Raw genomic sequence first — 25,329 nt, 5'->3', positions numbered from 1 at the left:
TACTCTGTCTGTTGTAATCTAAGACAGAGCTGTTTATTTGTTTTATCATTTTCATAACATGCACAACCCCCCCAGGGACATCTTGTTCAAAATCAGAAAATGGACCCTGGATAGATATTCCCAACTGCCAGTCAATTGGTGCTGATGTAGTCAACCAAGACATCAGACCCATATGATGTCTGCATGTGACATAAATCTGGTGAAAAACATCTATCACAAAAAAAAAACCTCAAGTATGTTGTGAAGCAGCTTATTGTGAACATAGGTCTAAAATCTCCCCTCTGGGCTGGTGCTCCTGCCTCCCACCTTTCTCGGCTTCACACTGTCGAAATCATCGGCATCTCCTGCAATGAAGCTGAGTCTTTGGGCCTCTCAATCACCGCAGGTTGGTCGGTGGTCTTTGTCTTCTACCGACTCCTCTCCAGCCTTGTCCCCACCACATTTCCACAGGGCGCTCAAGGTCTGCCAACAACCCCCTTCTGGTAAAACTACCAAAATCACGAATCACTGCTCATCTTCACTCTTTCATTCCTCTTTTTTCCCACCTTTGGAATAAACTTCCTCACTCTATTCTTTCCCATTCTTCCCTCCAGGCTTTCAAAACAGCTGTTCACCACCACCTCTTATCTTCCCCCATCCAAATCCTCAATCTTTTCTACCTCCGATAATCCACCCAAGCCCACTTCCTGAAATGTCCATCTTCTCTTCGCCATGTTCCCCATCCCATCCCTTCCACAGTTCACCTAATGTGTCTGTTCCCCACTGTTTTGTCCCTTCCACTCCTGCCTCATGCCTCCTTGCTGTGAGTTGTGTGTTAGCTCTCATACAAGCCTCAACCAAGGTATACAAAAAAAAAAAATCAAAAATGAAGTGTAAATGAATATTTTAAAATTCAGAATTGAATTTCTTAAATTACAAGACAATTTTGTTAAAGTAAAAAAAATTTTTTTGCAAGATATCTGTTTGAGAGCCTTCAACAGATGGAGCTGTTAATGCTCTGCAAACAGTGCACAAATTTTATTTGATACCACCTGTTGCTGTGTTGCCAGATTATGCAGATGAAATTTAAAGTGCATTTGTTGGGGGAACAGGTTAAAGTTTATTTTGAGGAGTATATACTTCAGATGCCATCAAATGGTGTAATATCTGAATATAAGATATTTTTCCAGGGATGATGAATGGGAGATTAGTATTCTTCAATTCCTTGTATGTCTTGCAGAGATACTAAATTGGTATCTCCTGATGGACATGTTAAAGTTCATGATTCTATAATCTTTTGATCTATCAACAAATACATACTCGTTAGAAAGATGTAGAATCTGAAATACTGCACTGCTTTCATTGAAACATCCAAAATAAAAATCCTACCAAACCCATTCATTGAGCAGAATGTTACCAGAAACAACTTTTTTTGTGGAATGAGGTATTAAACCCAGTTAAAGGTTTTAACTTGTAGTCCATATCTCAAAATCGAATTTGGATGACTACATCGATTTGGTATGTGTGTGAAAGATCTAAATAAATTATTTCAGATTTGATACCCACTGCAATCAACAGTTCAGCACAGATGGGGTTACTACTATGTGCACATGAGTGCTTCAAATGCAAAAGCTGCCTTTCAAACCATCAACCCTGTCTCTCTATCAATTATACAAACTTTACATTGTCAGTCATGTAATCTCTTAAAAGAGGATAATTTTCACTTTCTCAGACTCGAGTGCAATGCAATACACAACACAAAGCAAGGTGCTTCATTGTGGTTTATTCAGCCCATTTGGCATGAGCCTAAAACATATCAGAAACCTTGCATTTTAAAACATTGAAGTTTGGAGAATATCACTGGGGACAGCCTTTTTACCAGAAATGTGAACGACTTGCTCTTCGGCTTGCTTTACACGCGAGGCTGCCGGAAAGCCATTCCAACAAGAGGCTGGTTTACTTGCAGGTTCGGCAGGTTACCAAAGTCCTGCAAGAAATATAAAGTTGGTGCTCAAGTCAGATACAATTAAACAAGTTTGAAAACAATTACTCCATGTGTGTCATTACCCGATTGGACATCCAAACATTAAGCAGAAAATCTAACTTGATTTTGTAAGCCATGGAGGCCACTCGGTCTTGTTCATCACCAACTTTGAAATGCTGACCATGCCATGCAAATAGAAATTCTAAAAATACCATCAGCGATGGGGAATTCCCCACCATTGAATGAAAGGTCATACATATTCCAGATAATGAGGGAGGTGACTTGGAAACAAGACACCATTTGGTCAACATCTCAAAAAAGTTCCCCAGGGTGAGGAGCATAGTAACCAAAAATAATTGAAATCAGATAAGTGGTTTTTCAAGATGTCCAGCCACACCCAAAATCAATAGGGTTCTTCCTTTTTAGGTGGTACATGTGTGACTCAAATTTCAAATCAAGATGGCCACCCCAGTCAGCCATCTTGGATCCAGCCACAACCAAAAACAATAGGGTTCTTCCTTTTCAGGTGGTACATGTGGGAACCAAATTTTAAATCGATATGACGAACAGTTTGAGTTATCGCATGGACAGCCGGACGACCTGGGTGACAACAATATCCCCCTTCCACCACGCGGCTGTACCAAATGTTGAAATCAACACAGGTTGCATGTGGAACATTTTGCCTGAGCACAAACAAAGAGTTTCTGGAACAGCCTTTCATCAACATTTCTGAAGAGCAAAACCTGAACTCACCAGTAGCTTCAGCATCTCCTTGGTGTCCGGATCAATCTCAATGACATCTTGATCAAGAGCAGACACCTGATGGAGGAAATTCAGGGCACAAGACCATCAGTTGAAGTCATACAGTGACAAAATGTAGATGGTGGCCTGTTTTGAGGTCAAAATAGCCAAAAAATTATCATGTTCCTCTTTTCAAGCTCAAGTAGAGGCCTGACTGACTTGTGGAACAGTTATAATACTTCCAACTACAAATTAAAGGCAGTACATGTAACCAGGCAAACACAAATGAATCATGTCAGAACAATGTAGAACATGAACAATTATAATCAGTTACAAGCAGTACCTCAGGAACATAGTTGTCCCTCCTCTCCCTTTCCTCCTCCTGCAGCTTTATGGAGATTCCACGTACTGGGCCACGCTGGATTCGCTTCATAAGATGTGTAACATATCTGGAGGAGTGGGATAAGTTTCACAATTAACTGCGATGCAAATCTCTGATGACTCGTCCCTCTGATTGTCAGGCAGCAGCCTCTTCACTTTGAATACCTGGATAAAAATCACAAGCTGGTCAAACACTTAGAGCATGTCTTTCAATCCTGACAAATCTCACACCCTCTCTCCCCAAAAGGACCATAGAGGGAAAGCAGATGGCCCCTGTTCACCCCCCCCCCCAAACGAATGGCATTTCCACAGTGGATTTCACCCTGCGAGGGACAAAGAGAAGAACCAAGACAACGACCATGGCAGCACGCGTCCCTAATTTGGCAGGAAAACGCTTCCTTCTGGAAGGAGGGGCGGGGCTTGAATATAAAGTGGGAGAGACACCACCGTTGTGACAAGAAAAGAGTGGTCCGAGTCAGAGTGGTTGTGGCCATCCATGAGTCTCGGGGGAGGCCAGCTTGAGGGAGCTCGGTCGTCGCTCTGGGTCGGATCGTGGAGCTCACCACCCGGTCACGTTTTCCTTTCATTTTCTTCTGGATGTTTGTGGCACCGTTGCGAAGTAAAACTGCATAAGTGCTTGTGAATAATAATAATAATAATAATAATTAGAGTAATCGGCTGTCGGCTTTTGTTTGCTCTTGCTCTCCTTCTCCCCTTCCCCCACTGCATCATCCCCATCAATTGCATTGCCTTGTATTAAATGTACCCCGTTCGTTGGGTCTTTTCCTTAGTTGAGCTGCCATCTTGCACTCGGAATATAGTTGGTTTTTAAATAGCCGGTAAAGTGATCGGGTCCAACGGGGCTGCGCGATAATACCCCGCTCGGTTATCCCAAAAGGAAGCGAGCTGCTTAAGCGGTCCCATTGAGGTACAATCTCTCGGTAATCTACCCACACGATTAATTAGGGATATCGGCGATTGACCCTGTAGCATGCGGGTAGAGTACGGACAAGGTTGTGGTGTGCTTAAAAACACACCCGTGGCTGGTTTTCGGCTTTGATCCGGAAAGCCGCGACTGGATTGTCCGTCCGTTAGGCGAAGCGGCCGCGATTGGTTAAACGTGGTTGTTCGCACACCGGCGGGCGAGAATCCACAACACCAGTGTCCAGGAGTGAGATTTGAATCCATCCCACCTCCAACCAAATTAACGGAACCGGATCAAGGGTGTGCGAGGCGGCCCTCCGGTTCCATTAAATTACGAGCTTTTAAATTTATTCCGATAAGAAAGATGGCATTTCAAGGCAAATGGGAGCAGGGGGTATTAGATATAGATTTAGAAATGTTAGAATCTATGGTCGAGGACACCATACGGGTTGGACCCGTACCATCAAGTTGGGAAATACGGCGATGCAACAATATATCTGGTTCTCCGTTTTATTATTATAACCGCACCACGAATAATAGTCAGTGGGAGAGGCCTGTGCAGGAACTTTTCCAGCAAACAAACTCGGAGCCGCAAGATGGCGGCCACACCTCAGCGCAGCACGAGGCGTGAGCGGGCCGCTATTAATAGCGCAACGAGCCGCACTGCACGGCAGGGGAAGCGCTCCCACCCACCAGTTCAAACCACGGGGGCATGGCAGGCGAGGCAGGGCGACGGCAGTACATTGCAAACTGAATTGGCCGATGCACAGGAACGAATTTGGGAGCTGAATGAGGAATTAGCCAGCACAGTCGAGGAACTACATAAGGAAACAACGCAAGTAGATTGGTTGCGTGGGTTTTTGTTACAAAAGGCAAGCGAACTGAATAAAAGAAAAGAGGAGGAGCAAATTAGTAATTCTCGGGAAAGGAAGAACTTGGAGGAAGAATGGGGAAAAAAGCTAGAAAAGAAAAAATGTGAACACGATTTGGAATTGAAACAACTGAAGGAAGGGTTTACCCAAAGGTTGAAACATGAAAGGAGCCAACTGAACAAAAGAATAGAGGAGGAGCAAATTAGTAATTCTCAGGATAGGAAGAGCTTGGAGGAAGACTGGAAAAAAAAAAAAAAGGTAGAAAATTACCCCGTGCAGGAGTGACGGTCATCTCTGCGAGAAATAATACCACAAGTTCTCAATGTTCAGTTATGACCGAAGACAACTGCGCAGCTCGAACTGCGCAGTTTGGTTAAAGATGACTGACTCGGCATTTTGGCGCGCATGCACGAAATTATATTTTGAAAATAAATGTCGACGTTTACATTTCGGGTTTTGAAACTTTTGCACCTTCGGCGGAAAATGTATAAATATAATATACAAGGTCAGCTGCTATGCAATGACACCATTCACTAAATTTTACCATGCCCAGTCGAGAATATATAGCCTCCTGAAAGTAGGGCAGTTTTTGCAAAGTTTGAAGTCACGTGACGCGAAAACGAAAGTGAAATTCGAAAATCCAGCCTGACCTAATTTAGATATTGTCCCACAGATTCATATGCCACAATCAGATTCAAGATTGCTTGAGAAATGTAGGAGATAGATTTTGGAAATTGTCATTTTTGCATTTTTTGCCAACTTTGAAGTCACGTGACACAAAAGCGAATATCGAAAATCCGGCCCGATCAAATTTAGATATTGTCCCATAGATTCATATGCTGCAATCAAATTCAATTCAAGATCGCTTGAGAAATGGCAGAGGAGATAGAATTTGAAAATCGTCATTTTCGCAACTTCAAAGGCCTCGTGACATTGAAAGTCATACCATCGTGTACGTCTCACCGAACTCTATCAGAATCACTAATGACCAGATCTCCCGCTTCAACTTCACTGTGGACAGACAGACGGACGGACCCATATTACCCTTTCCCTCACCAATATTATTACGTCATTGGAAATGACCTAAAAAGGAAAAATGCGAACATGATCAGGAATTGGAACTACTGAAGGAAGAGGTAAGATCAGTCAATCAGATAAGGGAGAGCCTGGAATAGGAGATAAAAAAGGAGAAAAATATCTGGAGCAAAGGAAGGAAGAATTGTTGGAGAAGTCAAGACAGTTCAAAGAACTACAGGGAGAAATGAGGAAAGTAGAGGGGAGTACCTATGAGTTGGTGGTACAAGAGAAGAGCAAACTGAACAAAAAAAAAATAAAGGAGATGAGCAACAGAATGGATGAAATGAGGAAGGAAGAATGTGAAAGGTGTGGAGACGAGAAAGACATTAGAAAAGAAGCTTCTGAGTTACGGAAACGCCAAGACAAAGAGACGGGATTACAAAACGAACTGAGGATGTTAAGAGAGGAAATAAAGACAATGGAGAATGTAACGTTAAGGAACCACACTGTGCAGATCGAACACTTAGAAGCCAAAGCAAGGTTGGAGTGTGCGGAGATGAGAAAGGAATTAGAAAGAAAAGCTTCTGAGTTACAGAAACACCAAAGCAGAGAGAGAGAATTACAAAAACAACAAGGAATGAAGCAGGAAAGGGAGATCAACCAATTGAGGGAAGCAATGAGATTGGAGAAGGAAGAACAAGGAATGAAACTAAAAGAAAGACAAGAACAACTGAAGGAGAAAGCAAGGTTGAAGTACACGGAGATACTGATAGAACGACGAATGAAACGGGAAAAGGAGATCGTCCAATTGAAGGAAACTATGAGATTGGAGAATGAAGAGCATGAGAGACAGTGGAGGAAGAAACAAAAAGGATAAGAACGACTAAAGGAGAGAGCAAGGTTGAAGTACGCGGAGATAGTGAAAGAACAAGGAATGAAACAGGAAAAGGAAACTATGAGATTCGAGAATGAAGAACATGAGAGACGGTGGAGTAGAAAACAAAAAGAAAACGAGTTTGAAGTTAACCAACTCAAGGAAAGAGCAAAGTTGGAATCCACAGAGATGGAAAAACTCCGGAAAGAGAACGAACAACTCAAAAAGCTCAGAGAGGAAGAACGACAAAAAAGAGCCAGGAAGTAGAACAGCACAACAAGATGGGATGTGTGACATCACCACAGGGAGGAACGTTGGTGGTGCAGGACTTGATTGACATCACTCGTCGGATGAAAGAACAATTAGGGCAAACCTTGATGAAGGAGACAAATAAAAATGGAGACGAGGGAAACAACAAACGACTAAGGAAAAAGAAGTCGTGTCAGAGACAGGAGATAGACCGAGTCGAGACTGAATTAAATAGAACGAAGGAGGAAACAGAGACGAATATCCGGGAAGAAACTAATAGACACGAAGAGACAACAGAAATAAAATGTATAGAGACGCAGGAGATGGAAACGGTAGAGGAGAGACGACATGATAAAGACTGGGTGAAAGACAAGCGCGCGCGCGCACGCACGCACGCACGCACGCACGCACGCACGCACGCACGCACGCACGCACGCACGCACGCACGCACGCACGCACGCACGCACGCACGCACGCACGCACGCACACACACACACACACACACACACACACACACACACACACACACACACACACACACACACACACACACACACACACACACACACACGGAGTTAGCGAGGGACGATGAAGGGCAGCCCGGGGAATGTGTCGTGACCCGGTGCAAGCAGCCGGATAGCCTGCTTATGGAACGAGGGGAGGGAATATTCCCCCTTGAAGCGGATCTCGACCAGGTGGGTCCGGTCGAGCTTTGCGAGGTAGAGGGGGCGAGTGCTTGTGGCACAAATCCCCAGCGTGATTGTTCCGGTATGTGTGCTGAAAAGCACGCATAGCGTGGGTGAAAGGAACCACGTGTGTGCGTAATATGGTGTGCGTGGTTGCGCGTGCCGAAATGCGTGCTTCCGAGCACGCCGTGTGTGAGTGGAACCAGGTGTGCGAGGGAAATGGCATGCGTGAGTGAACGGCCGTGTGTGAGGGGGAACTGCATGTGTGAGATCGGTGTATGTGAGGGAGATGGCGGTTGGCATGCGCGAACATGCAACCGCATGTCCCGGTGTGAATGTCATGTCAAGGTGCGTGAGCGTCGTGGCACGTGGGAGTTTGTGCGCGAGAGTGCGAAGACTACGGTGCCTGACGGTGGACAAAGACCCCGTAGGTATTTTGGGGACCGCGCCGGGTTTGCACGGCAGCGCGCACGAGGTCCGTGCTGTGCTACGCACGAGGCCGCCACGTGCACGGCTACGCGGGTGAAATTGGAGGGGTGCAGGAGCCCTGTTGACGGGCTGGGAGCGTGGCTGCAAATGGTGAGTATCGCTTTCGTGGGAACACCAGGCACCGGGCGAGTCGGCCGGTGTAGGACAAGGGTCCATGGGGGGCCGGGATAGTGTAGTGGGCATGGGTGGGCCCGCATGATGCGGGGCCCGGGGCGCCATTGGCCGCGTGGGCAGTGCATTGGGCACGGGCACCCAGGGAAGGGGCCTGGGGCGCCAGCCTGCCACGTGAGCATTTCAGGGGAGGAGCCATGGAGGGCACTCACAGTGTTTCGGGAGCTGGTCGGCTCGGAGGCAGTTGCAGAGCCCGGGGGTGCCATAGTTGGAGAATCAGCAGAGGGTAGTTCCTGCCAAGGGAGCCATGCGTCCCAGCCACTAAACCGTGCGAGGGCACAAGGGAAAATGAGGGCAAGGCCCAAATTTGTGAGGACACAAACACAGGCGACTTGAGTCTTGGTTGATAGAACCAGCAGTTTAAGCGAGAGGCACTTTTGGAAAGTCCCAGGGTAGTTTAAATTTAATAATGTTAGGGTACATAGAGAAGTGTACCCCTCCGCACCATCCATCCCTCCGCTCTTGTTGTGGGCTGCTGGATCCACCTTGGGTAAGTAGATCGCTGATATCTGAGGAGACCATTCTGGGGCTTGATTGGGCCCCAACACAGGACACAAGCTCTCCCTTATTCCCCTCCAGGAAGGGAATGTAGGGGTTGGGAGTAGGCGAGGATGACGATAGGTTAGCCAGACAGAGAAGATAAAGGGGGTGAGGGAGACGAATTTATCGGGGAAATAAAAATAAAATAAAAAAACCATTGTCACCCCCAGGGTGACCCGTATCTAGCCAAAAGGTGAACAGAGCTGCTATCCACCAGGAGTGACTCCTTGAGGAATATCTGCCTACGAGAGATTCCGATGAGAATCGTTCTACAGAGTAACCATGAAAAATATGCGTTTGCCTCATAACGTCACAACGTCTCAAGCTTGACATATCTAGAAAGCACTCATCGAGGTGTTCAATTTGAGGTATTACACGATATGGTACCTAAGATTTCAAAATTTGACCTTGGGGTCAAAAACTTTCGACCTCCAGCGCTAACCATGAAGATCAAGGCCGATTGCCACCAAAAATTAATCAGCTGAGCGCCAGACCATGAACTATATTCCCATTAAGTTTGAAGACGATCCTATCAAAAAATAAGGGTTTCATCGACTCCCCTGATTTGCGATAAAGTGAACTTAAAAATTTTATGCGCTGAAAGGGACCTCTATAGGCCTCTGATATGCGAAGTTAGAAAAATTTCCAATGATAACTGTGCTCTGCAGAGTGATTTATACGTTATTACAGACAAACAAAAAATAATAAATAAACCAATGTCACCCGCAGGGTGACCGGTATCTCGCCAAAAGGTGACCACGTGTGACTTCTTTAAGGTCACACTGAGGTGAACAGAGCTGCTATCCACCAGGAGCGACTCCTTCACGAATATCTGCCTACGAGAGATTCCGATGAGAATCGTTCTTGAGTAACCATGAAAAATATGCGTTTGCCTCATAACGTCACCAAATGACGTCATGTCTCAAGCTTGACATATCTAGAAAGCACTCATCAAGGTGTTCAATTTGAGGTACTACACGATATGATTCCTAAAACTTGAAAATTTGACCTTGGGGTCAAATATGTGACCTCAGGCGCTAACCATGAAGGTCAAGGCCAATCGCCACCAAAAATTAATCAACTGAGCGCCAGACCATGAACTATATTCCCATGAAGTTTGAAGACTATCCGATCAAAATTACTCAAAAAATAAGGGTTTCGTCGACTCCCCCGATTTGCGACAAAGTGACTTTGACCTTTGACCTTGACCTTCAAAATTTTATGCGCTGAAAGGGACCTCCATAGGCCTCTGATATGCGAAGTTACAAAAATTTCCAATGATAACTGTGCTCTGCAGAGCGATTTATACGTGATTACAGACCAAAAAAAAACAACAAAAAAAACATATGAGGGTCAAGGCCAATCGCCACCAAAAATTAATCAGCTGAGCGCCAGACCATGGAACGATATTCATATGAAGTTTGAAGACGATCCGATCAAAATTACTCAAAAAATAAGGGTTTCGTCGACTCCCCTGATTTGCGCCAAAGTGACCTTGACCTTTGACCTTCAAAATTTTGTGCACTGAAAGGGACCTCTATAGGCCTCTGATATGCGAAGTTACAAAAATTTCCGATGATAACTGTGCTCTGCAGAATTTTTTATATGTGATTACAGACAAAAAAAATAAAAAAATAAAAAAAAACAAGCTGACTAACATATCTTGCAAAAACTTCGTTTTGGCAAGATAACAAACAAACAGAAACGGAAGGCATCAATATACTTACGAAATCTTTAGATTTCGTAAGTAAAAACATACAAGCTGACTAACATATCTTGCAAAAACTTCGTTTTGGCAAGATTAAAAAAAAAACAAACAAAAAAAAAAACATACAAGCTGACTAACATATCTTGCAAAAACTTTGTTTTGGCAAGATAATAAAACAAAAAAATAAGTTGGAGCTAAATTTGTTTTGCAAACGAAGGGGGTGGGAATGGACAGAGACAGGCAAAGGCGATAGGTTGGGAGGGAGACAGTAGGGTAAGGTCCGAGCCCACCTTCCGAGTGGCCAGCACCCCCGCACTCCCTCCACACACCTGCAGGAAGAGACAAGAGGCCGGCTGGCTTCACCTGCTGGCCTATTTTACTGCAAGGTCTATGCCGGTCAGCTTCACTTGCCGACCTGTTTTTGCTACAAGGCCTGTGCCGGCCTTGCCATGCCTTGTCTGCCTGCCTTTGTTGCATTTGCCCCATTTATCCATCACCATGTGTGCCAGGATCACCGCGCAAGCTGCAGGGACTGCCCTGTCGGCAGCCGCATCACGGGACTGCATTGAGCAGCCCGTGCACCGTGTGTTCCATCCATCCAACCATCTGCTCATTTGCTTATGTCAGTACCACCCAGTGTTCTGCAGGGACTGCCTTGCAGGCAGCCGCACACGGGGACTGCATTGGTGCAGACCGTGCATCGTTTGTGTTCACTGTTCACTGCGCTCATTTCAAGGGGGAGGCCTTGGACTGCATTGGTGCAGCCGGCCATATTCCCTGTCACCTGCATTTGTTTCATGAGCCAGAGACTGCGTATGAGCAGCCTGGCTCCCTGCTTGAAGAATGGCCTGTGGGATGGCGCATAGCCGCCAGGTTAGGGTGAGTTGCCTTCAGCAGCTGAAGACACAAAAAGGTTTTGTGACAGACAACGGGGCCTTTTGAACAGGCCCCAAAGACATCCGACCTTCAGCTGCGGGGGCGGTCACCCTCAAAATACCGCTGACAATGATGCTATGTGCCTTTTTCCCCCCCACAGAGTCCATCAGTCCTGGGCCATGGTTTTGTGTAAAATTTGTAAGTTAAAAGTGTACATGGTTTTGCTTCCCCTGCATGTGTGTGTCTCCTTAATTTAGTTAAGTCGTCTGCATGAGTGAGTTTGTTCAGTCAGTTACTCAGCCCGTAGGTTATTTATTTTGGGGACACGAATACACTAAATGTCGCACTCAGGGATTCGAAGATAAAATATACTAGGGGAAACTTACACATGATGGCACACGAAAATGACGATTCGGGACGAGTCTGTAAAAAGAGGAGGGGGTAGTGTTACGGCTGTGGAAATTCGCAGAGCACCATATAGGTCCTTAGTTCAGTTATGCCGATAAGTCTGTGTTCAGATAGATTTCCCCACCGTTGTCTAATGGGATATATTCGTGTCATCAGGGCTGTGATCGTTGAGTTAGCCGTTTTTCTTTTGCTATCATTATTTTGGACCAACTGCTTCACAACCTTAACCACAAGCGCCCAACCACACCACCCTCACGACCACCACACGCCACCATTACAACAACCACTATAACCTCAACCACCACCGCGTTTTGTACCACGGCACTCGGTTGCCAGAGGCCTGGCCTTCGTCGAGGGAAAGCAGGCGGCCCCCGTTCCCCCCTTCCGCGAACGAATGGCGTCTCCACGGTGGATTTCACCCTGTGAGGGACAAAGAGAAGAACCAAGACAACTACCGCGGCGGCGCGTGTCCCTAATTTGGCGGGAAAACGCTTCCTTCTGGAAGTTTCCCACGTGTTCTGGAAGGAAGGTCGGGAGTTGAAAAGGGGCGGGGCTTGAATATAAAGCGGCGGAACACGAGCGCTGAGAAGAAGAGTGGGAGAGTCGTCACCGTTTGACTCGGACCACTCTTTTCTTGTCACAAGTCGGAGTGGTTGTGGCCGTTCGTGGCTGGGTCGTGGTTGTGGGGGCTGGCTCTCAGTCTCGCGCGGAGCTTGGAGTCCGTGAGTCTCGGGGGAGGCGTGCTGAGGAGAGGAGAGAGCTCGAGGGAGCTCGGTCGTCGCTCTGGGTCGGATCGTGGAGGACACGGGCTCGTGGAGCTCACCACCCGGTCCTGTTTTCCTTTCATTTTCTTCTGGGTGTTTGTGGCGCCGTCTCCAAGCAAAACTGCACAAGTGCTTGTGAATAATAATTATAGTAATCGGCTGTAGGCTTTTTTTTGCTCTTGCTCTCCTTCTCCCCTTCCCCCACTGCATCATCCCCATCAATTGAATTGCCTTGTATTGAATAAATGTGCTTGTTTAAATGTACCCACTTCGTTGCGTCTTTTCCTCAGTTGAGCTGCCATCTTGCACTCGGAATATAGTTGGTTTTTAAATAGCCGGTAAAGTGATCGGGTCCAACGGGACTGCGTGATAATACACCGCTCGGTTATCCCAAAAGAAAGCGAGCTGCTTAAGCGGCTCATTTCTAAGCGGTCCCGTTGAGGTACAATCTCTCGGTAATCTACCCGCGCGATTAATTAGGTATATCGACAATTCAGCGATTGACCCTGTAGCGCGCACATAGAGTACGGACAAGGTTGTGGTGTGCTTAAAAACACACCCGTGGCTGGTTTTCGGCGTAGAACAATTCTAGAATGATATGGACCCACCCGAGATTTTGCCTTGGTCAGCTTTGGCTGACGAAGGCACAATCTCGGGTGGCTCCATATCTAGAATTGTTCAGAATACATTATTCTACATGTGCACCAATTTTGGTGCTTTTATGCAAATTTGAACAATTGATCTGAAATATCAGACTACGCTGCTGGAATGGAAGAACATCATGGGATTTTTAACGTTCACAAACTAATGCAGGTAGACGGGACACCCGTTTCATGTCCATCAGAGGGATGGCACACAGATGCATCACCCTGCCTGTGAAACACCAGAATGACAGTTTATAGCTGGGCCAAGATGCAAATCCAGGCTGGACAGCTCAGACATGAATCTACAAACTTTTAAGCTTTCAGCATTCGAAGTAAAACCTTTTCACTCGAATCGACTTTTTTTTTTAAGGTGACATGAGCATTCACTTCCTGTAAATGTTCAAACAACCATTATGATCCTGGAATACCTCACTACCGATTTTATAACTATTTGAACAGCAATGTTTTATCAAAATACATACACCAAACAACCGGTTCTCAAGAGAAACAAAAACTTGCTCATCACACCACACTACTACTCAGGATTAGCATCGATCAAGCGATGTTCAACACAAACAAATTTCCCGGTTGATCATACTCGCATTTCAAAGGATAAAAAGACAAACCCTGCAATCTTGTTCCTGAGAGGCTTGCTTGGAATGATCGCAATTTCTTCGCAAACGCGCTTGTTGGTGTGGAAGTCACTCCCCAGGCGTGTGTAATACTTCTCGATGATCACACGCGCTGCCTTCTTCACGGTCTTGGTTCGCACACGACCCTGTACACAAATGTATAATAGTCTTGTCCATACACCAAACACGTCATGATCAGAGGACCTAACAATCTGGGTGAATCAATAGGCATTAGAGGTTTGCAACAGTGAGAATGATGAAGTACCGTAACGAGACTCACAGTGCGAGTGAAGAGCAAGATTAGAAGCTCTGCGAGTCGAGGGAAAAGGGCATGTTGAAAAGTAATGTTAAATTTCTCGACCAATCTAACCAGTTTGTGAATTTTTAACTTGTGAAGGCTGGAGTTTCCCCAAGGCAGTGTTTTGGGCCCACTCTCAGTTCATTTATAACACTGGGGAACAAAGTTTTTGTTGCATTGATACCAGCACTTGATCTTACCTAATTTGAGTGTGCTGAATTCAAATCTGAAGTTGGTTTCTCTATGTGAGCTCTAGATTTTTTGCAAACCACCATTATCAACATTTATTTGGTAAGTTACAATTTGTATTAAAAGCAAATTTATATTAAACATATATTTTGCAATTCAACATTTATTTGGTAAGTTACAATTTGAATTAAAAGCAATTTTAAATTAACATATATTTTGACAAAAAGATGATAGGTGATTCAGAACAATTGATAAGGATGGAATGCAAAGTTCAAATAGATCCTATTCAGGCAAGAATTTGTGCTTGCAGCTCTTGCGTTTGTGAACTTCCACAGGGCAATCTCATTTGATGCTCCAGCAGTAGTTTGCAATCATATTTTTGTCCCATTGCCCTTGGTAGCGCTCTTCCAGTCATGAGGTCTCCCTGTTCCTCACTTGCAGCCCCAAGGTTCTCAGGGAATCAATCAAGGTGACTATTCAGGAAATGGAGCTTGACACTCATGTTGCACCCAAGATCACGAAAAGCCAACAGAATTTTAGTAACCAGAAACTGAGAGTTGTCTGCCTTTTTGTTACCAAGAAAGTTTTGTCTAACTGCAACAAAAGACAGCCACGCTGTCTTCTCCTTGTCATTCATCTTCCTCACAAATTCCTCATCACGTACAAGTGCACGAATTGAGGTCCATCGAACACATCTGCTTTGATCTTCTCAAAAGACAAAGCAGGAAAAGCAGAAACTATATGTTGAAAACGTTCACCATCAGTACTCAATGCCTTCACGAACTGTTTCATCAAACCGAGCTCGATATGGAGTGGGGGAAAAATGATCTTCTCTCGGCTGACGATTGGGTCATTCACAATGTTTGGCATGCCTGCTTCCAGAATTTCACGGATGGGCCACTCCTTCTGGATCCAGTGTTTCTCTCGAGCTCGACTGTCCCACATGCAGAGATGTTTTTTTCATATTATACAATATGAAGAGCCCATTTCTTGTCTTGGTCGCCAAGGGGAACATCAAAATAGGGTTTTTTGGCACGCTTTACAAACGATGTTTTATTGCGCTTTTGACGAAGTAGTGTGTACTGTGGTGTGCTGGCCTGCGGGGGCAGGGCACAATTCGGGGAGCGTTGTGGAGGCGTGGAGGAGTGGTTTTGGAGGTCACGTGCCTGCAAGGGATAAAGGTGTTCGCGCCGCCTGAGGCGTTGTCTAGTCTGTAGTAGTGTGCATCCGGACGGGCAATAAACAGTGTTCGACAATCCTCACGACTATCCGAGTCCCGCTGCCCTCCGGACATTACATGTACCAGCCACATACATAACCAATGCATCAGGATTATTTATACACTTATGTCTTATTGAAGAAGCCATGATCAGATCTGAAACAAAGAAAAACATAAAGTTTAAGAATATATATCAATAAAGATAAATAAATATCGATAAAGATAAAGAAAATTGATGTCAAATAAATAGTGAGCAAATCGTTAGCAGCAAAACGAATACGGTCTATAGTTATTTAGCAGTTTCGGCATCGTATATTTCTACTAAAGTCCAATATCGCACCCCCAGTTCTCAAGTTATCCCGAGTGCAAATAGCAATGGGTGTCCTTTTTTGCAAAAATCGCAAGTTTCAAATAGCATGAAAACTAGAGCATGAAGAGGAAAACCGATTTCAGATTTGAAATCAGCGTTGAAAAAAATACGTAGAATAAGTTGAAAAATCTCATGCAACAGATAAGAAAAAAATTGTTCCCCAGTGTAATCAATGATGACCTCCGATGCTCTGGAAAACCCTCTTCCCTTTTGCAGACTTCACATTGTGCTGTACAGTACCACATCCCTCTGCGAGGCAGACAGGGAGCTATGTTTCTCTCATGATCTGGAAATGATTACACACGGATCTGATAAAAGGAACATCTTCAACCATGTAAAAAAAAAATAACTTGCCATCTCAATCTGAGAGGCTCCTCAAACAAACCGACCTATTTATTTGGTCTCCACTGGAAGAGGTTCAGCCTCTTGATCTTCTGGGCTTCATCACGAGCCATGAGCTTCTTCGTTTCATCCACAAGTTAACCTCCAAACTCAACTGCAGGCTGGGCATCCTCTGTTAATGCAAGTCTTCCCTTGGAAAATCAGAACGAGTTACAGCTTACAAGGCCTTGGTCCATAGCTAAATGGAGTACTGCTCCTCCACCCACCACCCCACAACCTACCCCAAATGGGCTGGTGCCACAATCACATACATCTCTCCTGGATTCGGTGGAAGAGAAAGCTCTCAAAATTCTTGGAATCACCTGTGATGAGATTTAAGCAGAGGTCAGCTATCGTCACACGCAGGTCAATGGTCTTTTCCTTTTTTTAACGTTTATTCACCAACACCGATCGCTCCCTCTTCTCTCTGACCTCTGGCCTCACTCATCTCCTCCAGGATTCACAGGTTCGTCGAGCAATTCCCAACTGGTTAAACTTCCAAAATCCAGGCTGATGAAACACCTCAACCATTACATTCCTCACTCCTCCCATCTTAGAGACCATTCTCGCTCTTCCCTCCGAAGCTTCAAACAAGTTGTCAGTCAGTGCACCTCCATCTCATCAAACAATTCTGACCCAAGATCTTTATTACCTCCATTAGGCCTTAGTTATTTTACAACTTGGTTTACAGATCCGCTGACGGTATATTTGCCGAAATTGAAATATAAATAAACAAGCCAGTAGGCGACGAGGGATTCGCTAGGATCGAAGCGCTGGATACGATGCTTTTCATTCTGACTGATCCACCAACGAAGATTCATTGCCAAGACGTATTGGTTCACATACAATTGTTCCGCTGCCTGGCAAGATTTTTCGTATTGCGTATTTTGCCAACTGGCACTCATAAAAAATGACGGTAAATGGACACCCTATTTTTGAAGGACTACCATTTGAAAAATAAATCGGTTTGCTGGTTTGTGCTGTGGAGCCGCGCGCACGCACGCACGCACGCACACACAGACAGATAAACTTCTCTCAATGCTCGTTTGACCACACCTCCTGAGCCACACAATATTTTTCATAAGCCACACCCACGTTCCATAAGTCACGCCCACTTTCCAACACCATTCCCACTTTAAATAATAAATAATTGGAGGTGGGGTGTGGGGTGTGGGTCGTGGAATCGTTTTTGGTAAATAAATAAATAAGTGAAGGTGGTGTGTGGCTCGTGGAATCGTTTACGGGAAATAAATAAATAATTTGATGCGGAGTGTGGGTCGTGGAATTGTTTACGGTAAATAAATAAATAATTAAAGGTGGTGTGTGGATCGTGGAATGGTTTACAGTAAATAAATAATTGGAGGTAGTGTGTGGGTCGTGGAATCGTTTTTGGTAAATAAATAAATAAAGGTGGTGTGTGGGTCGTGGAATCGTTTATGGTAAATAAATAAATAAAGGTGATGTGTGGGTGGCGAATATTTTTCGGTAAATAAATAAATAATTAAAGGTGGTGCGGGGATCGTGGTATCGTTTACGGTCAATAAATAAATAAATAAGGTGGTGTGTGGGTGGTGGAATCGTTTTCGGTAAATAAATAATTAAAGGTGGTATGTGGGTCGTGGAATAGTTTACGGTAAATAAATAAATAATTGGAGGCGGTGTGGGTCGTGGAATCGTTTTCTGGAAATAAATAAATCATTGAAGGTGGTGTGTGGGTGGGGAATCGTTTACGGCAAATAAATAAATAATTGGAGGTGGTGTGTTGGGAGGAGAATCCGAAATGGTAAATAAATAAATAATTGGAGGTCGTGTGTGGGTCGTGGAATCGTTTACGGTAAATAAATAAGTAAGGTGGTGTGTGAGTGGGGAATCGTTTTCAGTAAATAAATAAATAATTAAAGGTGGTGTGTGGGTCATGGAATAGTTTGCGGTAAATAAATAAATAAATAAGGTGGTGTGTGGATCGTGGAATAGTTTACGGTAAAAAATAAATAATTTGAGGCGGTGTGGGTCGTGGAATCGTTTTCGGTAAATAAATAAATAATTGGAGGTGATGTGTGGGTGGGGAATCGTTTTCGGTAAATAAATAAATAATTAAAGGTGGTGTGTGGGCCGTGGAATAGTTTACGGTTAATAAATAAATAACGTGGTGTGTGGGTCGTGGAATAGTTTATGGTAAATAAATGAATAATTGGACGTGGTGTGGGTCGTGGAATCGTTTTCGGTAAATAAATAAATAATTGGAGTTGGTGTGTGGGTGGGGAATCGTTTACGGTAAATAAATAAATAATTGGAGGTGGTGTGGTGGGAGGAGAATCCGAAATGGTAAAGAAATAAATAATTGGAGGTGGTGTGTGGCTGGTGCAATCGTTTTCGGTAAATAAATAAATAATTGGAGGTGGTGTGTGGGTGGGGAATCGTTTTTGGTAAATAAATAATTGGAGGTGGTTTGTGGGTGGGGAATCCTTTACGGGAAATAAGTAAATAATTGGAGGTGGTGTGTGGATGGGGAATCGTTTGCGGTAAATAAATAAATAATTGGAGGTGGTGTGTCGGAAGAAGAATCCGAAATGGTAATTAAATAAATAATTGGAGGTGGTGTGTGGTGGAATCGTTTTCCATAAATAAAGAAATAATTGAAGGTGGTGTGTGGATCGTGGTATCGCTTTCAGTAAATAAATAAATAATTGGAGGTGGTGTGTGGGTGGGGAATCGTTTACGGTAAATAAATAAATAATTGGAGGTGGTGTGGTGGGAGGAGAATCCGAAATGGTAAAGAAATAAATAATTGGAGGTGGTGTGTGGGTGGTGGAATCGTTTTCGGTAAATAAATAAATAATTGGAGGTGGTGTGTGGGTGGGGAATCGTTTTGGTAAATAAATAATTGGAGGTGGTTTGTGGGTGGGGAATCCTTTACGGGAAATAAATAAATAATTGGAGGTGGTGTGTGGATGGGGATTCGTTTGAGGTAAATAAATAAATAATTGGAGGTGGTGTGTCGGAAGAAGAATCCGAAATGGTAATTAAATAAATAATTGGAGGTGGTGTGTGGGTGGTGGAATCGTTTTCCATAAATAAAGAAATAATTGAAGGTGGTGTGTGGATCGTGGTATCGCTTTCAGTAAATAAATAAATAATTGGAGGTGGTGTGTGGGTGGGGAATCGTTTTCGGTTTGCGCTGTGGAGCCTCACGTTGCAGACACAGACACACACAAAACCTGATAAACTTCTCTCAATGCTCTTGTTTGACCACAACTCCTGAGCCACACTATTTTTTCATAAGCCATGCCCACTTTCCTACACCACTCCCACTTTTCATCAACCACGTCCACTTTCCTAAACCGCTCATAAAAAAAAATGACGGTAAATAGACACCCGATTTTTGAAGGACGACCATTGGAAAAATAAAACCTCAATCAAAAATCGGCTTGTGTAAAATTTTCTAAATATCTCGAAGTGTTTAATTCCGAAGTCTCGCTTCTCTTCATTCAAAACTGAAGGACAAGTATTGAAAATACTGTACGCGGTTTTTCGGCTGCTGCACAGCAACGGGTGGTTGCCAGGCAACGGAATTCAAACACGCACATTCCCAACAAATACTGCACATGTTGGCAAAGTTTAATCGAAATCGGTTCGCTGGAGCCTCACGTTGCAGACACACGCACGCACGCACACACACAACAATAAGGGATATCTAGCATATATAGCGAATCCAAAAACACATTTTTAACCTTTTATATTTATAAATTTTCCGCCAAAGGTGCAAAAGTTTTAAAAGCCGAAATGTAAACGTCGGCATTTATTTTGAAAATATAATTTCGTGTGCACACACCAAAATGCCGAGTCCCCTTTAACCAATTGCGCAGTAGTCTTCGGTCATGGCATCTGAGCAGTGGCCAGCGTGGTTCAGATTGACTGTGGTTTCTGGGGTGAAAGTGATTGTTAAGAAGTAGGTCAGCGGTATAAATTTGAGTGACTATTGGCGATTTAATCACGCAACATCTTGACGACAAATATTCTGGCCGAACTATTGCATCAATTCAGTGCAGCAGCAGGGATGATTCGCAGGCTACTCTTGATCGTGCCGATTTTGTTTCCGTCAAAAGTTGTACACCGCTGTTCGGATTGAAAGATTTTGAGCAAAGTACATCAAAGTTTCCCTGCGAGATTCTGATATTCCGCCTTCAACGGACCATAAATCAGCCTTTGATGTGCTCATGGGGATGGGGAGACGGTACGATCAGATGCCCGCTGAAGAGTAAGAAGTGGTTATGGCTCTGATTGATCGTTTTGAGTGTGTTCACTCTTAGTAGACACCTTTTTTTTTAAATCATATTTAGCACTATACCAAGACTGCATCCAGCAGCACTATATTGTAACCAGAGTTGGTGTCAAAGCCACCCAATGCTCGCCTGTTTATACATTTATAGTTTTTATAAAGCATTGCAGTGAAGTCTGATCCAAATCATTTTAAAGCAATATATGTATTTGTATATTGTAATCAGTAAAAAATAGTGTGGTAGATAAAAACATTAGAAAGGAAATAACTTGCACCAAAAACTCAAACATTTTCATGCTCACGCTGACGCTGAACAGGCGTGGCTGTTCTTCGAACAGGCGAGCTAAAAACAAGTTTTAATCTTTCTTTACCGTTTTTCACTTTAATTTAATCACTTTAATTTTCCTTTACCGTTAATCTGTGTTGTTGTTACAGCTGCGACATTTGAAAACTGGACCAAATGATCAACTTGATGTCGAAAGCACATAATTACATATTTTCTATGATAGAATTTGTTTCCTATATATGTAAGGTGTCATTTATTGACAAGGTTCAAATTATATCAAGATGTATTCAAGGTACTGTTATTATAGTGCCTGAGTTGAAGTTTCTAATGTCGTTCTACATGCTGGAAGACACATTTTTCTCTAAGTGAAGAAAAACATTTGTTTCACATCAAGGGGTCCGCAGTATTTCATGTCGGGTGTCTGTGAGTGTTTTTATTTTCTTCTTATGTTTATACGACTATAAACTGTACTCCATGAGCTTTCTTTTGATCTATAGATTATACACATTAAAGTATATTAACAGAATAAAACGCTCCCAACTCAAATCCATGGTGTATAAAAATTATCGAAAATCTTCGATTTTGTGCAAGAGGGGGGGTCGCGTATAAACAGTGCCATTACACGATATAAGCTACCGATATTTCCTTGCTATCAAGTGATTTTGATACCCCAGGGGACCCATCTTTACAAAAAAAAAAAAAACCTGACTCAAACAGGGCACTTTGTTTGGTACCAATGACCAAAATTTTGGGCTCAGCCTCATGGACTAAAGTTATAAAATAACTAAGGCCTTAACCTTTCTGAATTCAACCATTTTGTTTGCTAGTTTCAGTGTTTCCCTCCCATCATTCCTCTCCTCTGCAGATTTATTCTCGTGATGTTTGTCCCACTGTCTGCAACAAGAAAGAGGGTTTTCCAGCACATCACAGGGGGTCGTCATTGATGGGAACTGTGGTGTAGTCATGCCCACGGGGAGGGGCATGATGATGATGCATGATGGGCGTGATGGTTGGAGGAGTGGCCGTGGGGTTCGGCGAGGGATATGAGGTGTGCACGCCGTCTGAGGCGTGGTAGTAATAATGGAGTCGGCCGGCTCGTGAGTGTACCGCGTACGGAATAATGGAGGTGGTTTGTACCGCGTACGGAATAAATACGGAGTGTACCGCGTATATGCCGGCGAGCCGGAGCAGGAGCCGGGCTCGGCGAGCCGGACCCTTTTGGGTCGGAACGGGTTCCGGTTCGTGCCTCCAGATGTGCCAGTGCTCTCTTCGAGACCTTCGTCGAATACCGAGGTTCGTGAGGCAATGCGCATCGGTGTGGTTCAGGCAGCTTCAACAGGTGGCGGTGGGCCCGTGGCGTTAAAGGGAGTCGCGAGTCGCAGCATCAAGTCGACAACCAAGAAGCGGACTCGTGATGCGGGTTGTGGGTTGTTGTTCATGGCATATGTGTTTTTCCTTGCTCTAGTGATGCAGTTTAACGTTGTTGAAATAAATGCCAGCAGTTCTCATATAAAAGTGGATGTGGCGGAGATCAGTCAATGGGAGTTGGATTATGGTCAATGTGATGTGGGGGCGAATAAAGAAGGTTTATTAGCCTCCAGTTGCCCCAGGCCGCAGGTAATTGCTTTGTCATGTGCTGGGATTTTATCAAAAAAGCGCGCTGTACGGAAAAATGAATTTACGATGCTTCGAATGTTATTCCTATTGATTTATAACGAGCTTATGGTTGAAGTGGGGTTTAAATGGAATTACTACTGTCTAACTGCCGTGTGGGTCTCGGAGATCGACTCGGAACCAAGACTGGTGCCCTGGTCTGCGTTACCTCCACCTCTGATTGCGAGCACAACTCGCTGTGTTCGCTCAAGGCCGTTGGGACGGGCGTTGGCGTCTCGACTGATGGTGGTGCGTGAGTTGTTTTGGCGCATTAAATGCATGCAGCCAGCAGCGCTGTTCAGCGCCCCCGGCCAAGGTCTAAGGCTGGCGCCACGGCTTCCAGATAGCGGGCTGCCGGCCTCGGGATGTTTATCTACGTCGGGTCTGCCTGGGGGGAGTGGGCCGGAGGCGTTTGATGGGGCCGGAGGAGGTTAGCTCGAGAGGTCGTTACGACCTTGGCCAGGGTCATGTCAGCATGGGCCACCTGGGGGGGGCGTTTTTGCTGCATAATGCCGCTGTGCTTCTCATTTTGCTGCTTCATATCGGTAACGCGGTCAGACCTGACCTTTATTGCTCCACTCGCTCGCATCGACACATTATATGATGTGGTGTGCTATTATACTTTGTTATTTTCATTTTATTTCCATGATTATTATACGAAATCCTTCGTGTTCTGCATGCTTCTTATAATACTGATCATTTAATAATCATACTTTTAGGAGGGAGGAGTGTGGTGTAGTCATGCCCACGGGGAGGGGCATGATGATGATGCATGATGGGCGTGATGGTTGGAGGAGTGGCCGTGGGGTTCGGCGAGGGATATGAGGTGTGCACGCCGTCTGAGGCGTGGTAGTAATACTGGAGTCGGCCGGCTCGTGAGTGTACCGCGTACGGAATAAAGGAGAGCCGCGGGCACAGTACGCCCTGGCTCGCACTCGTGCAACACAGCCCGGCTCGACTGTTCCTCCGCTTCGTGTCTGCCTGCTAAGCATCTCCCATCCCAGTACAGTACAGGAACGAGGAACAAGAGTGGGCCAAAAACAAAACAATGTTTGATATATATATATATATATATATATATATATATATATATATATATATATATATATATATATATATATATATATATATTTTTTTTTTTTTGAAGGAATAATGGTCATGGATCAAAATGAATGCAGGAAAGGTTTTTAACCAGGATTAGCAGCAAGAGGAAGAGCAGGCACAACTTGAGGAGAAAGAGGAGTTAAGGTAGGGATGTGTCACACAGGGAGTCACTGATGTCGAGAATGGTGTTCCTGAAAAGGTGAGTCGGACAGTTATCTCGGTTTTCAATCGATTTGGATCAGTAACTAGGAATACTGGACGTAAGCAGAAACGGAAGGTATAAATCTGCTGTTGGTTTAACGGTTAAAAGTTATTGAGATCTTAAGGTCAAGAGTTCAAGCCTGTATTCACACGTTTAATTAACACCAGGTGGGTTGACTCAGCCCGTCATCCTTCCGAAGTTGGCAAAATGAGTACCAGCTTATTGGTAAACAGGGGCACTGCATCAGCGGTGATGCAACCAGCAGCCACAGGCTAAATACGGATAATTAAATTAATCGATTTCGACCAAACTGCCCATGGCGACCGCAAACGAAGTCGGCGTTACGTGTCGAAACAAGGAAAACAAGGACATAATCCCGCACTGACAACAAACCGGCCTCGCCGAACTCGTACCCCGCCATCATGACCATGGCACAGTGCGAGCACCCACAAACGAGGCCGTTATAAACTATCGCAAGGACAGAGTGTAGCAATCATCGAAGGACACCATGAATGAAGAATGTGGCGCGAAATGAAAATTAAACCGCTGATGGGAACGGATTGTCTCTCTCTCTCCCTCAGAGACGGTTACACAGCACTCACCATGTTGACGGCCTTGAACGGAAAAGGAAGTGAGAGGGAAAATCCGCTTTTAAGTATAAATTTATATCTCCAATCCCTAAATGTAATCATTTTACAAATCGAAATCATTCATGAAATGACGCGCTTTTACATTTTTTTTCTTGACGCTGTGGGTAGTTTAAAAAAAAAATGCCCGAACTTTACGCTGCGCACTATCGCTGACTACTCCGCCGTGGCTCACATTAGCTGTACAAGTTCTCTGTCGGGTGCATAACTTTAAACGGCGAATCGAAACGTGTATAATCACATACGTTGGTCGGTTAAATATAGCCATGTCAAATTAAATTCACGAAGATCAGAACTCTGTCCAGATGTATATTGATGAGGATACAATTAGATTATATGGAAAAGTCACAACCCGAGCACGCTCAACATGGAAGGGGATTTGACACAGCCGCAAAATCATATCTCCGGTTCGTTTCATTCCACCGAGACAAATGTTAGGTCATGTTATGAAAGTTGGCAAAGGAAACAAGAATGTTCCAGATTGTACCTCGAGGGAGAAGGAGGAGAAGAAGGGGAAGAAGGATAAGGAGGATAAGGACAAGGATTCCCGACGGAGAACTTAGGCAGGAACATAAGGGAGGGGGCTGTGTTCCATGGAAATGGGGGAAGGGGAGGGGGATCCATAGCTCGACTGTGATAAGTGAAACATGGTCTTTGTGTTTCGAGAAGGTTCGATTGCCACAGAACAGGCACCTGTCAGAGTCAGTCATCTTGTAAAATGTGAGGTTGAGGAGGCAGCACATGTAATTTATAGACAGGGTC

At 44.5% G+C, this 25,329-nt stretch overlaps 1 protein-coding gene across 1 annotated transcript; it reads right to left on the bottom strand.

Moving 5' to 3' along the window:
* Nucleotides 1-1,745: 1,745 nt before the first annotated feature.
* On the bottom strand, nucleotides 1,746-24,674 carry RPS17 (ribosomal protein S17). Its single transcript, XM_085848715.1, has 5 exons — nucleotides 24,523-24,674; nucleotides 13,934-14,085; nucleotides 3,048-3,153; nucleotides 2,717-2,782; nucleotides 1,746-1,966 (listed from the first exon to the last, which is right to left on the bottom strand). The coding sequence occupies exons 1-5, from the start codon at nucleotides 24,628-24,630 to the stop codon at nucleotides 1,892-1,894; spliced, it is 507 nt and encodes a 168-aa protein (XP_085704841.1). The 5' UTR covers nucleotides 24,631-24,674; the 3' UTR covers nucleotides 1,746-1,891.
* Between the last annotated feature and the right edge of the window lie 655 nt (nucleotides 24,675-25,329).

The sequence above is a fragment of the Eptatretus burgeri genome, chromosome 12, assembly GCF_056783735.1.
Source record: "Eptatretus burgeri isolate ZD-2024b chromosome 12, Ebu_testis_v1, whole genome shotgun sequence".
Lineage (NCBI taxonomy): Eukaryota > Metazoa > Chordata > Myxini > Myxiniformes > Myxinidae > Eptatretus > Eptatretus burgeri.
This window is presented reverse-complemented; position numbering and strand designations above follow the sequence as displayed.